Genomic DNA, 14,718 nt, shown 5'->3' on the forward strand with positions numbered 1-14,718 from the left:
ATGCATACACGTAGTTATTTCTAACCTCTGGTACTACTTAGGATTAAAAAAAAAAAAAAGCACCAAAACAAATGACTGGAATTTCTATACTCTATGTCTAATCTTGTGAGGTAAATTCCATGGTTTAGTTAGGAAGACATAAATGCTTATTATATAAAAATATATTCCATGATAAACATTGAATGATCATTAAGAGTATGAGAGAGAGCAGGGCGAAACAAGAGGTTTTGTGAGGGTTTTTTGGTTGTTTGTCTATTTTTTTTTTAAATTGTAGAAGTTAGACTATCATGATGACTGATGACTGAAGTAGAGATTTCTATTATTGTGTATCATTTCTGTATAAGACACTTAAGATTACATAACGGTCTTCTCCCTTCTACAATCTTCTCTGCAACTGAGACCAAGAGGAGTTTATCTGCTACTTCTGTCCTTCATTAAGTACATTTTACAGGGAATGCAGCTGTTAGGACATCTCAGTAGAGTGCTTGCCTGTGGATGTTTTTCTTAATACAGAGTTTTTTATTCTAGCACAAGCTTAAGCAATTCTTTCTCTACTTTTTTATCCACAACCACTTGTTCCCCACTGCTGCATTTATCAAAAAAGCAACAAGATGGATGAAACTTTGGAAACTACTAATATAATATAACTTTGTGATAGACCCTTAGCAAGATCCCATTCCAGCATTTCTACACAGTAAACAAAAAAAACCAACCCAAAACCCCATTTTTTTCGTATGCAGTCTGTTCAAGATGATATCGCCTTTAAATTTTTGAACTGCATCAAAGTTTTTCTTGTTTTAAATAATGGAAAAACTTGCATGCAGTACAAGCAATTTGAGAAACTACAAACTGAGTAATACATTGGTTTAGCATTTGATGGAATAGTTAACGGAGGAAAAATTCCCCAAAACAGAAAGGCATGAGGTAGAGACAGAGAAATGCTTCAGCAAAACACAGCTCATGTGCTAAACTTCTTGCACTGCTTAGACATCTTGGTGTCAACTCAGAAGTTAGAGGGTGACTTGTAAATTGTATAATAAAAAATAAAATAATTAATTTCTATAGCAGGGAACACAAAACCCTAAGGCAAATATACACAGCACATGGTTTATAAAGCAGTTTAAGAGACTGCAAGTGTCTGTTTACTTTCTGGTTAAGCCGTTCAAATCTGGTGCATGGATGGCCAGCTCATTGATCAGAAGATTCATGTTTTCTGACTGGTTGGGCAAATGACTGGAATATATAAACTTCCTGATCAGAAAGCATGTAGATGTTATGTTTTAAGTAGGCCAAGCAGCATAAATACACTTCTCAGCAAAACTGCTCTGATATTAGGAAGAAGTTCTTCACTGTGAGGGTGGTCAGACACTGGAACAGGTTGCCCAAGGAAGTTGTGGATGCCCCCTCCCTGGAAGTGTTCAAGGCCAGGCTGGATGAGGCTTTGAGCAACCTGGTCTAGTGGAAGGTGTCCCTGCTGATGGCAGGGGGGTTGGAACTAGATGATCTTTAAGGTCCCTTCCAATCCAAACCATTCTATGTTTCTATGATTCTATCCTTTTACTAACAGGTAACTCGGTTAAACTGTCAAGACAAGATAAAGCAACTTTTCCCAGATGGTGAGATTATAACAACCCAAAATACTGAATGCTGATCAAACGTGACCGTGCTAAATGCACAGTGCTGCTTTACGTACTCTACGTTACATTAACTGCTATAGAGATTGAAAATATTCAAGTTCACCTATTTATAACAAAACCACCACTTTCAGCTTTTAAAATCAGAATTATTAAAATAATTCTATAGCACAGAACTTAAGGAAGTTCAATGACCAGTGGTATCCTTTGCAGTTAAGAGCTGCAGAGGCATACTATTATTGTTTCTCTTTCTCGAAGAAAGATTACAGCTATAGAGCACATTTTGGTTACTTGTTTATAGTTCCATTAAATCTTGAGGTATGCATTATTGCCTGTAATAAATGTGTTGTTGTATACAAGGGAACTATCTTCAGTTGTACTTATGTTAAGAGAAAAACCACTTTAATGCAGAGTTAAACCAATTTGTTACTTTCTTATTCCTGAAGGTGAAGTAAGAGAAAACACTATTTTGCAGGACAGAATATAGTGAATTGGAGATTTGGAAGAAAGAGATAAGCCATTTTCCTCCTACTTCTTTGTCCTGTTTTAAAGGTCCTCTCCCACTCATCACTTTTTAATTAATATATGAACAAAATTCTTTCATTATTGTCTAAGACTGACAGCTCAAGAGAAAGTGGCTGACTTCAGTGACAAATGAAACTCTAGTAAGAGTTTTATTGAAAGAAATAAACATCTAATTTCAGACCCATATTACTTCCATTTCCCTTTTTTTTGTTCTCTTATATAAAGATATTTCTGTATATGAACTACTGTGTAATAACATTGTATTTGGAAATGACTGAATTTCAATGTTGCTACTTTTGGTAGCCATCTTTTGGGTATTTCTGACACAGCAAGGTTCTGAAAGAATAAAAGGAATAGCTGAGTCCTAGATGGCAGAATAGGAATAAATGTTGTAGTAAGGAAAAGTTACTGATATTCACATTTCTGATGCATAGCCATCTGGAGTTTTCCACCTTCCTGCATTAGCATTTTCTACTTTCCTATCATATGATCCAACTTCCCAGCAGAGAATGAATGCAGGATGACATTAACTGTACGTGAAGCAAAGGTGCAATTGTCACTGATTATAAAGTCTTTAAGCAACGTTGAAGGGGGTCAAATGATACACACAGGCTCAAGAAACGTCTGGTCTCACGGAGCAGTGAAGGAAATTAAGACAACTACAGGCCATCTTGTGAAAGTTTTAATGTTTTGATTCTGTCATTGGAGGCAAATCTGGGACATAGGGGAGTTTATCATAGGCTGCAGTCATAGTGCTCCAGTAGCTTTGGTAGATCTTGTCATTTACAGAAGCCAGGTGAAGTTTCTGGCACCAGATTAGAGCAAACTGAAGTTTCCTGTCTACTTCTTCCTAATCAGTCAAGAGCTAAGAAGCACAAAAGTGGCTATAAGACACCTAATTCTTACAGACACTATAAGGTACAAATTTTCCTGTGCACCAGATAGTGATCAAACATTTTTCAGTTTAAAATAACATTCACAGAAAGCATAAGAGGGAAAAAATGTAGTATGACTACACCTTACAGCTTTTTATTAATTCACTTTTACCCATTCAGACAATTTGGAAGTTGGTCATTTAGTCTACTTCCTTTCAAAACGATGTCTACAGTGACATCTAGAGCTGGAATATTGCACTTAGCTTAATATGTTCTATTCCCAAACCCTATAGTTATATTTCTGCACTACTTTTGCCAAAATGAAACACTGTGTGTTCATTTACACTACTTTAGACTGATACATTAAAAATTCTTACTCACCCATGTAACTGAACAGGTTTATTCCTAAGGATAGTATTTAAGAAAAACAGTGATTTTAAAGTTTTCAGAGTCTGGATAAACTGCTAAATAAATTCTCATTTTACACTCAGTAAAATGGGCCTCCCTCAGAGGCCCTTGAAACTGAAATTTTTGTTAAAGAACATGGTCCAAAAAAACAGGCGCAGCTTTCAAGAAGACACAGCAACATAAAGATGATGTTAATTCTGAAATTCTCATTGGTATAAAAAATCTAGAACCTTCAAGACAGAACAAGATCTCGATTCTAACAGCAGTTAAGAGGCCATCTAGAAGTTACTGTAAGAAATTATTTTTTAAATATCAAACTTTTTTTTAAAAAAGCCTATTACATGGAATAATTTTCTTGATTTTAGAAGGAAAGGAAAAAGAGATCAGAAAAGGTCTGCAATGCCTGCACACAGATGACCAAATGACTCCCTAAATAAAAAGCATCAGTTCAGTGCTTGTACCTTCTTCCCTCACAGGTCACCTGTAGGAGTCTGAAGCACAGCTCACCTTCTCTCATCTTCTCTATTCACTAAAATCCAAGATTCACTTCTCAAACTGTACCATCAGAACTTGTTAGAATTTTCATTAATTCTTATAGAGCTTGACTCACTTTGGATAAAAGCAAACTCTTAGAGAAGACAAGTGGGAATAACTAACTTGGACAATGACATTAACAAAGATATATATTCAATTGAAGAAAGTCAAACCCACTTAGGTTAAAACTCCCAGTTACTTACATTACAGTACTTTAGGATAAACTAGTTCCACAAATATCCATAGAAATAATACAAAATTCATCAGATCAAATAGAGTATGTACATACACTGTTTTTAAACACTGTATTTCTCCTCCCAAACTTGTTTGTATCAGGGAAGTTTTCACAATAATAAATGTTTAAGACTGCTTGCAAAAAGTAGATAATACTACCAATATCGTAGCATTTAAGCATGCGCATCTCTCTGAAATCTTAGTTTGGATGAACACTGTCATTATGCTGTCAAAATGATGCCATTAATCTACCAATTCCAGTTTAATCTGTGCAATTAATTTATATACACACTTTCCTAACAAGAAAAAAAAGCAAGCAGACTTCATATGAATATTCAAAAACTAGAAATTAAACTGACTTTCAAAGTAAATTGCAATCAAATGCATATATAATCTGTGAATAAAGACCTCCTAAATGTTCTATATTGATGGAATTAGAGGTAGGCTTTAATCTTACATGATGTAGTAAGAGTAAACAAATAGGCAGCAAACATAGTTTCCTTTTCTACAGCTTTCCCCTTCCTCTAAATTACAGAAATTAAAATTCAGTAGTTTGTATTATTGTGGTGAAGAAAAAAAGAATTAAAAGCACTTACCTTCACATCCCTGTGAATTATATTATTATCATGACAGTAACGTAGAGCTTCCAATATCTGTCTCATGTAATGACTGAAAAAACAAAGACATCATACATGACAAACCTGCAGGAAAAATTGCTATACACATATAACTAAGTTTTAAGAGTCTAACTATATAAAACTAATCAACCAACTTAACCTTAAATTAAAAAAAAAACCTCTTAAAAAGAGTTCAGTAGAACAGAGTTTGTGTTTCTAATAATGAACAATAAAATCTAAAGTTTAAGGATTATTCTGATTGAAGTGAAGGAAAATCAGAAAAGAAAAACCTGCATTTTCCATTTTGTAAAGTTTTCAAATGTTCAGTAATTCTGCTTCATGTGACAAAGAAGTCGGGACCCTTCAGATTTTTTTATAACAAAACACAGAAAGGAAAATAGTGAGTATCAGTGCCTGATTTATCTAGAAAGGGATAGAATGAAGATCTTGGCCTGCCTGACACAGATTGAAGACTAACTTCTCTCTCCTGTATCCAAAGGATCCACCAACAGATTACTGACCATACTGGAAAGCCAAGAAAGCCAACAGCACCCTGTGCTGCATCAGGCAGAGCATTCCTGGTGGGCTATGGAAGGCAATCCTTGCCCTCTGGAGGTTCCAGCTGGTTATAGGGAAACATTTTTCCCTAGGAACATAATTACACACTGGATCAAGTTGACCAGGGAGGCTATGGAATCTCCATCCTTGGAGGTTTTCCAGACCCCACTGGACAAAGCCTTGAGTGATATGATCCAAATGCAGTGTTGAGCCTGCTTTGAGCAGGAGGCTGAAACAGAGACCTCTTGATGTTTCTCCCAATCTGGCTTCTATGATGCTAAAATTTTATAGTATCAAGAAAGCAAATAAAGAATCTCATGGGTTTTAAGCTCAATTATTATGACACTAGGGCACTGGGTTTTGTTGTCCTTCTGCAATTATACAGACTCTTTGACTTTAGTTTACTTTGTAAGTGAAAAGTTGAAGTGACCAGAAATAAAGTGATATATAAAAAATAAAAATGAAAAAAAAAAGATTACTCCATCTAGCAAGATCGCTAAAACTCACACCTGCCAGGCAAGTTCATCTAATGCCATTGTATGAAATATCCACAAAAGGCAAAGGCAGAGAATTAAGTACTGGATGTAAAATACTATTTTATTCAATAATCTCATCCAAATATACAACTAGTAAATGACAAAATGCTCCAAAATTCTACTTTTACTATGCTAATTATTATAATAAACATTCAGATTGTGGAAATAGGATTATTTATAGCATTCCAACTTTTAACTACCAGATTGTACAACAGTATATTCTACTCTTTTCCATGTATCCTGTGGGATTAAATAAAATTATAATACATACCTGGCTACAGCCTCGCTGTACACAAATCCAGCATCTGCTCTCTTCACAATTTCAAAACACAGATCTGCTCCATCCATACTGCAGGTAAAAAGAGGAAAAATGCTTAAGACAGACAACTACAATCAATTACATAAACATGCTCTAAAAAACCTACTCCACTTACATAAAACTTAAATAAAATACTCTGGATACATGTACAATGCATTACTAACTAAAATAGCATTTAAAAGGAAATCTAAAAGAATATGGCTTGCCACAGGTTACCTGTTTCATGCCCCTGAGGTCATATAACAGTTCTCTCAAAACATAAGCAAAACTAAAAATTTCTTCTACTGCTCAAACTGCTCGTTGAACAAGGCGTGCAAGACAGCAGAAAGTCAATGCCCTGAACAAGGCGGCTCTGCAAGTTAACACTTAACGCATGATACTACGTTAAGTGTGTTCTTAAACGCATTACAAGTGCCACTCTATAATAAAGACTGTAGTTATACAAAAATCTTACTCAAACTGAATTTTAAATGAAGACTTCAAAAAATACCCTAGAAATGTTGTATAGTTTTTGCAGTCAGCATTCTCGTAAGGATAATTAAGGAGCCAAGAAGATATTTCACACCTCACAGCCACACTGAAGGCACCTGAAAAGTGCCAGCACGCACACTGTATCATTAGCTCTGATGCTTGATACTTTGTTCCTCTCCTCCCTAATTATCTGTAGTCGCTCTGATAACCTGACTTCCCACAATGAGTAGTATAATGCTTTTAGATACACATTTATCAATTGTAAAATTAGCCTACCATTTCTCTAAAAACAAAGCAGTTTGGTGTGGAATAACTGCCCTCCTTTTCTTTCTCCTGTTGATAATCTAAGGCAGGTTTATATCTAAAAATGTTCATTGCTTGATGGGACAAGGAAAGAGTATCAGGAACAACAAAATTCATGTATTATAATTCACGCTTGACAAGGCACTTGCGAAAATATTGATTGTAACGTGATTTTCAACCTTCATATCTTTTCTTTTTCCTCTCCACCAAAGACTTCAGGGGGTAAAATGAAAAAGCAGAATTTTCAAGGTATCTAAAAAGCCAACATTATCAGGGCCATTTTGGTAAGCTATCCAGAATGTCAACATACAATCACTTTTGCTTTGTTACACATCTACAATGCAAAGTCTTCTGCTTAAGGAGTCACAAGCAATGTGCAGAAGTTTTAATTCACAAATAAACCCAAAAGGTATTCCCATGCAAAATACACTACCCTGTGGATACAACACTGACAACTATAAGAGATAGGTGGCCAAAAGAAATGCACATTCATTTAAGTAGGTGGAAAAAAATTTCCTAGCCAGTTATTTCAACACCTGGTACCATCTTCGGATTTAACAAGCCCCACAAATTGGAAATCCATATTGCCAAACCATGACCATTCATCACTGCATCAGTATATTGCTCTGCAGGTTTTTTCCCCAGAAGTTTTTCTGTCTTTCCCAATTTCATACAGCTAGTCTGTATACATAGCTAAATATCACTCAGACAGAGAATACAGTGTGCTGCACTATACATAGTGCTGTATAAAAACAGCAGGGTCAGGTTCAAGGGGAACAGCATAAACCTGGATTTAGCTAGCTCACTGGAAAAAAAAAAACAAACCCTCACATCAATTTTCCCTTTCAACGCTTCCTCACAACAATTTATTTCAGCTAGATAGGAAACAAAACTGAAACCTGAGCAACACTAAGCACTGTAGAACATACAAAGTATACAATCAACTACCAAAAATTAGGAGGTGTCATTGTCATGAAGCAGCAGAACCCTTAAGAAGACTAATTGCACTCTGACTTATAAACTACAGATGAATAAAGATCCAGAGGCACTCAAGATTTTTAGTAGTATCAACAGTTGCTGAGACATTGATCCAAGAGTATCATTCAATTACACTAACTTTTCTATTAAACAAGGTGTTTAGAACCAGGTCTTTAACATGTATTTCTACCTCCCACTTATACATACCAGCATTTTTCATTTAAATTTTGTAGCAGTGAGAGGCAGCTTCAATTTTTTTTTTGCAAATATTTTTCAACTAGTTTAAATTATGTTGATATTAAAAATAGATACAGATTGTGAGTAGTAATGTTTGAAAGTTCTATTCCATTAAGATGAACTCTGTTGATCTTAATGGAATAAAACTTTTTGATCTTTGATCAAAAGCACAGATATGCGGTAGGTGTATTTTAACTTCTGACTTCAACTGACTACTTTTTCAAGAGAAAATCTTATTTTAAGAGTAGTTTTTTCTTCATGTATAAATAGGGCTTGCATCACCCCAATGACGTTGAACTTTATCTGAAAAAATCTTATGAGACTTATCTAGCCTGAGGCCACAAGAGTCAGCCTCGGTTATAAGAAACCCCCCAAAAATTCAGTGCACTAACAGACCAAAAGCTCAGCAATATCACAAGCACTTAAAAGATGACTTTGCAGAAACTGAAAGGCTTATGCAATTTAAGAGCATTATTAAAGTTTTGAGATATTAAGGAAATCAAAGTTCAGGAAGACTTAAGGTTTTCTAAGGACTATCAGCATCAGGCATGTGAAAACTATAAAAATAAAAAAAATAAGGTAAGTTAAAAACCACTAAAATAAACACAGAGAGATGACATGTTGAAGACATAAGTGAAAGATGCAAAAAAAAAAGTTGGTAAAATTACAGCACGTTCATAATCTGAGAGAGAATCCGCTGGTCCCAGCAGAGGGCACTCATGGAAGCCACATAAACCCACTGGGACAGTTAATGGTATTTACGTGGAAAGCGCCAGCCAAAGCAACTGGGAACAGGCAGTCAACAAACACCACCACAGTGGAACTGGTTTGGGCATCAGTATGAACTACGTCCTGCAATTTCCCATATTCCGTTATTGATTTTCCCGTAATTTTAGCGGAATTGTACCTGGATCTCAGCCCTTTGGATAATGTTTCTTTCTACAGCTCTGATCAGTGCTACTGTGCACCTTGAAAATCTTTCTACTGTTCTGCACAAAGCTGATGGTAAGTTGCAGCCTGCTCAGGAAATTTCCTTGTGAGTGACACTCAGAGCAGAAATCTGTTCTGAGGTGAACAGTCACTCTGAAGGACAGACAGCGTACTCCAGAAGAGATCTACGTTTTAACACTGCAGTAGATAGGTGTGAATTGCAGATGACCAAGTAAGATGTGGCCTACGACTTTATTTATTGATGAAGAATCAGAAAATTTGAGCAGCACTGCTTTAGGGAATTGAATTATTACTTAAAAAAAAAAATGAAAAAAAAAGAAAAAAAGATTTGGCCTATTTCTTGTAAGTGACTTTACTGAGTTTTGTATGTTAAAGGTCTCTGCACAATGGCATTTTTTTCCTTCAGTTGGACAGTTTTTATATACTTACCATCTTCACTAACTACAAATAAACTGCCATAAATTAACTTAAAATTTACAGTATTTAACCTTTCTTGAATCCCTGTGTAGTAAACACTGAAAATTAATATAAAAAGTATAGAAACTCTTATTTCCTATAAATTATCTATGCATCCAGGGTTTAGCTCATTCCAGATAATTACATGATGTTTTCAAATTTACCTTCTCAACATCTGTTTAGAGGCTTTTCAGTACTTTAGACTGAGACATTTTTACAACTTTGCTGGCAGCCAATAAATGAATTTCAGTGCTTTTCATAAAATAAGTCATTCAATTTAGTCACAATGGACAAATTTCACTGAGTAATACTTAATTCCCAAATCACAGTGTAGCAGAATCATTTTAGGATGACTAAGTAATAATTTGAAATAGGTACACTTGGAAACAATTTTTGACTAGTGTTTTCATAGCGATGGTCCAACCTGATTGTTAAATAACACAAAAGAACAAACATATGCATCCTTAAAAAGCATTGGTTTTGGTGGTAATACAAAAGTAGCACTGTACCTAACCTAAAATCTTTAATCTATATGCCAGCTTGATGTTAAAACCTCCATATGTCAGCCAGTATCATGAGGCCATACAAAAATAGCAATGCTGTGTGAATTAGTTCATGTTTATACAAACTCTTGAAAATACAAGTATATGCAGTAACATTTTATGTTGACTTCTAACAGTTAATTTTGCTTAAAAGTGGGTCTTCTGAAGATTTGCTAAAATAATGCAACTTAACAGCCTGTAATAATTAAAGTTATAATAAATGCCAAAATTTCAATGCATCAATGTCTCAGTGTTCTGAATTCTCAGTTGCTCTGCCAAATTTTGCTACTTATTATAAAAGAGGCAAAATTTCATCCAAGACAAAAATTCTGATTTCTAAGTCCGGCTTTAACAACAGAAAACCCCAAAAGATTGCTCTTTAAGCATTAAAACTAATGAAGTCTGGTTTCCTATTAATTCCTGTCCATCAAATGAATGAAATCAACAAATATTAAGCAAATTTAAGATGAAAATCTGTTATCTTTTTCCTCAAACTTAAGTTAAGTTTAAATTCTCTATCGCTTCCTTCGACTAATCAGCCAATAGTTCACAAGCTATCAGGGACAGAAGAGAAACAGCATACCCAGACCAGATAATTCTCTAAACTTTGTGTCCACAAGGAATGAGGGTAAGATGTACTGAATATACAAAACACATTGGAAAAAAGAACAAAAAATCCCCAATACAAACACAATGTAAACATGAGTTTTATCAAGTCTAAAAAAATTTGTCTTTATGTCAAAGAGTTTGATAACAGAATATTTAATACCTGGTAGAATGTGGTTGCCTTAAGGCATTTGAAATTGGAGTTAGTCATCATTTCATTATACAGGAAAAAAAAAAGCATGTACAGAGATGCCTCAGATTTAGAGTGTAATTTTTAAATATCTGAAGTTTGGGCACACAGAATCTCTAATTTAATGACTTCTCTACGTATGTTGTAATCTTCTCAAAATGAATTTGAAAGTTTTTCCTTTCATTGGATATTTTGAAAGTCTGACCCAAACTTTAAACCTAGAAGCATCTGAAACTATTTTCTTTCAGTAACCACAGCAACCTGTTTTGGTGTAAAAGATACCAATTTTAGTTTCTTTTGATTTTATTTTTAAAAGTTAGCATTTAAGACTTATTTTTATCCTAAATCATGCATTATGCAAGTATGAAAGAAGAGAAGTACAGTAAAGCCATATTAAAGATGGAGGACTACAGGTGAGATGGTATTTAAAAATAAAACCATAATCAGAATCCTAACACGATTAAGTAAAATAATGAAAAAAGTTTTCACTCCATAAACTAAGAAGCTATACTATTTCACAGTATTGTATAACAAAACAGAATGAATAGATAGCAATCATTTCCCCTCTTTTTTTTTTAACACTTCAACAAAGCTGCATGATTGAATGTACCGTCATTTAAATGCTCATCAGCTTATGCTTAATGTAAAGCTAAGTAACTGCAATAATTTTCAAGTACTGCTTTTATGAATTTGATATTTTAAAACTAAAGCATTTTTACGTGCCAGCTAGGTTAAATTGAAAAGTTATATGTATATAACTATATATACACATACAGCCTAACTGGTAAATCTAAATACGATCAGTTCTTCTAACATCCCAAGAGATAAATCTCTCTTAGAATGCACTAAGAAAAGCAAAACCACCTATGCACAGTGGTGAGACAATATTCTGCAAGTGACAAGATATTAAGGTTTTTGCAATTCACTCACTACTCATGTATCTGAGCTCTTCAGCATGAAAGGTAAGTATTCTCAGTCCACATACTTTGATTACACTGAGGATAAACTGCATATCATGTACTCTAAAATGTGATTGTCATACACTTCAAACAGAATATTTTCTTTGTTTTATAAATATTGCAAGTAGCCGACCCTTCTCAAAGCATTCTCATTGATAAAGACCAATCGTCATTAGAAAAAAAGAATGTAATAAGCAATAGCATATAAAAGCAAAAGTGACAGTTATGTACCAAACAGAAAAGAGCATTCTACATAAAACCACTGTTCCTCTCTGCTGACATGCATAAGCTACCAAGCAAACATTGTGTGACAGGGACAGCTCTGTCTAGAATAGCACATTATTGAATAAGTATGAAAGAAACCGGATTGAATCCCCTTTTATAAATGAAATTTTTAAATAACAGGACAGTTTGTCATATTATTTTCTTTGCAAGGCATAGATGTAAAAAAAAAAAAAAAAAAAAAGATTTCATCTGTTTTGACACTGTAAAATATGTGTGATGTACTTCTTTTGACTACATGCTTGTATTAGGTACAAGGTCACAGTTAACTCGAGACTAACGATGGAACACTGGATATACAGCTGTCAGCAAATAACACCACAGAATGGGAAAGAAAAGTGCAACTGTTTGATAAAGACTAGAGCTGTTCCTATCTCAGAGGGAAAGTGTCTCTACAGCCTCCAAGGGATCTTTTCCATCAGTGGAAAGAGTCCATTACCCTCCTGGGAAGCAGCTGGGGGTACACAGGCACATACTCTCTCGTTTATGATGTAATAACATCTAAATATTTTCAAAATAATAATTTTACTTTAAGAATAAGGCTTTCTGGGACAGGGTCTTCTTCTTACTCTACACATGCACTTAATCTATTACAGTCAGCTGCTTCTATGCAGTTTATTACAGCAGTACCTAATGGGAACCTACTGGTAACATGACATGATGGCTCCATTCTAAAGAGTGCTTGAATATGTGTATAAATAGTGGTTAAAAACATAGCTAATTTTTTGTTATTAAACTTCATTGCTACTGTTCGTGTCCATTAGTGCTTCTATGAATTGTGACTTTATTTATTTAATGTTTATTTTAACAAAAGTTTTCAAAATTGGGCACAGACTGCAATTTTTCCTGAGTGGTACAATCTCTTGTTATCAGATATATGTCACATTGGCTTATTTAATTCGTACTTTTTTGTAACAATAGATTTGGCAAGATATTCAGGGTCATTTCAGCAGCTGTTCTAGGTTGTTAATAGCTTATAAAACAGTAGTGAACCTATGTAGTATCACTTATGTGCAACTCATGGCACGAAGTTTTAGGTTTGGTTATTCCGTGCATTTCACGTGTTGGACCTGAATTAATTTTCATGCAAAGCTTCTGCCAGTCCGCAAACAACCCATCATCAGCTGGGCTTGTATCTCCTCTGCAGATCTATGTTGTCTTCCTCTTTTCAGTCTTTTCAGAATAACTAGACTCTAATAAAATCTATTTTATTACTGTAGACAGAACTAAGTTGCAAAGAAGTCAAGTTTGTTACAATAATAGCATAATTAACAGAAAGCAGTACAAGGAAAAATAAGTTACCTACAAACACATAGACGCTTTTCTACTAACTACGAGTTTCTTATTATGGTCACAATTATACAGTATGCCACTAACCCAATAAAACTCAGACAATGCAGTCTTCCTCCACAGCAAACATGGTATTCTATTGCTTCACTTTACCAAAGCGCACTCTCCAGCATAACATGTTGCGCCCACAACTCTTCCATTCCCTGCTACACTTTGAGCACGGGTGCTCCTACTGCCTCATTTTCTATCCTTGTTACACTAGAGTGATATAGTGTACAAGAGAGACAAGGCCATATGAGATGGTAAAAAATTATTATCCTTCAAATAATTTAGTCTCATACTTCCTTCTTTCATGTGGCCTGAAGTCAGGTACAGTATTTGTGTAGCAAAACTAACTGTTCAGACTTACTTTTTATGTATACAAACATAAACGATAATAGGCTTGCCACTAAAAAAAAAAATCAGTGCTTTTGTCTCATATTTCTGAGCTACTGGCATGGTAAAAATAGAAGCAAAACCTTTTTTCCATTTCAAAATCTTGTTAATTATCATAGTATGTCTCCCCAAGGCATACACAATTATTTCATAATAGGATAATTAAAATCCCTTGGTCCATGCTTTGGGATTTACAAAATAAAAAATAAAGTTAGTATTGAATCAAAACTTACAGAAAGGAAAGCATAAAACAGTTATTTCAAACAAATGTACATTTATAAACTCCTCTTTAGAAAAAAACAAAACAAAACTAAAGACTTTCAAGGAACAATTTTCAGCTTTGCATCTTTTTTTTTTTTCTGTAACTACCTAAGTTTTTCTCTACCTCAATGGTAAAACCAATGCCTGACAATTACTTTTTAAGTGTGTATCTCAAGTAAAATTCTTGGCTGTAGTGGACATGTCAATTTCACCTAACACACTGGCATGATGTGGTTTGCTCCAACACAAGCAGGTCAAATGCATCAGAAAACATAATGCAGGAAGATCAGAGAAATTAAAGGCGTATAAACACATAGCCCAGACACACCAGGAATGCATACATGGGGAACACAAAAAGAAAAGCTGGTAGGTACAGAAAAGAGAAGGAAGATCAAATATGGAAGATACACAAATTAGCATTCTGCATGTCTGTTTTTGTCCTTCTTAGTCAGCTAAAACCTAACCCAAGAAGGGCTAATAATTTTCTCCTCAAAGAAGGAATATGGCGATTTAGGGG

The 14,718-nt window shown here is 34.6% G+C and overlaps 1 protein-coding gene across 2 annotated transcripts in view; it reads right to left on the reverse strand.

The window, feature by feature from the left end:
• Positions 1–14,718, reverse strand: part of CASK (calcium/calmodulin dependent serine protein kinase) — a 149,938-nt gene that overhangs the window by 112,058 nt on the left and 23,162 nt on the right. For both annotated transcript variants that reach the window (XM_010163449.1, XM_029083886.1), the window contains 2 exons: positions 6,193–6,270; positions 4,807–4,879 (listed from right to left, as the gene is read on the reverse strand). In XM_010163449.1, coding sequence (XP_010161751.1) covers positions 4,807–4,879; positions 6,193–6,270 — 151 coding nt within the window. The remainder of the gene's footprint in view (positions 1–4,806; positions 4,880–6,192; positions 6,271–14,718) is intronic.

This window comes from Antrostomus carolinensis, unplaced genomic scaffold (assembly GCF_000700745.2).
Source record: "Antrostomus carolinensis isolate BGI_N321 unplaced genomic scaffold, ASM70074v2 scaffold2172, whole genome shotgun sequence".
Taxonomy (NCBI): domain Eukaryota; kingdom Metazoa; phylum Chordata; class Aves; order Caprimulgiformes; family Caprimulgidae; genus Antrostomus; species Antrostomus carolinensis.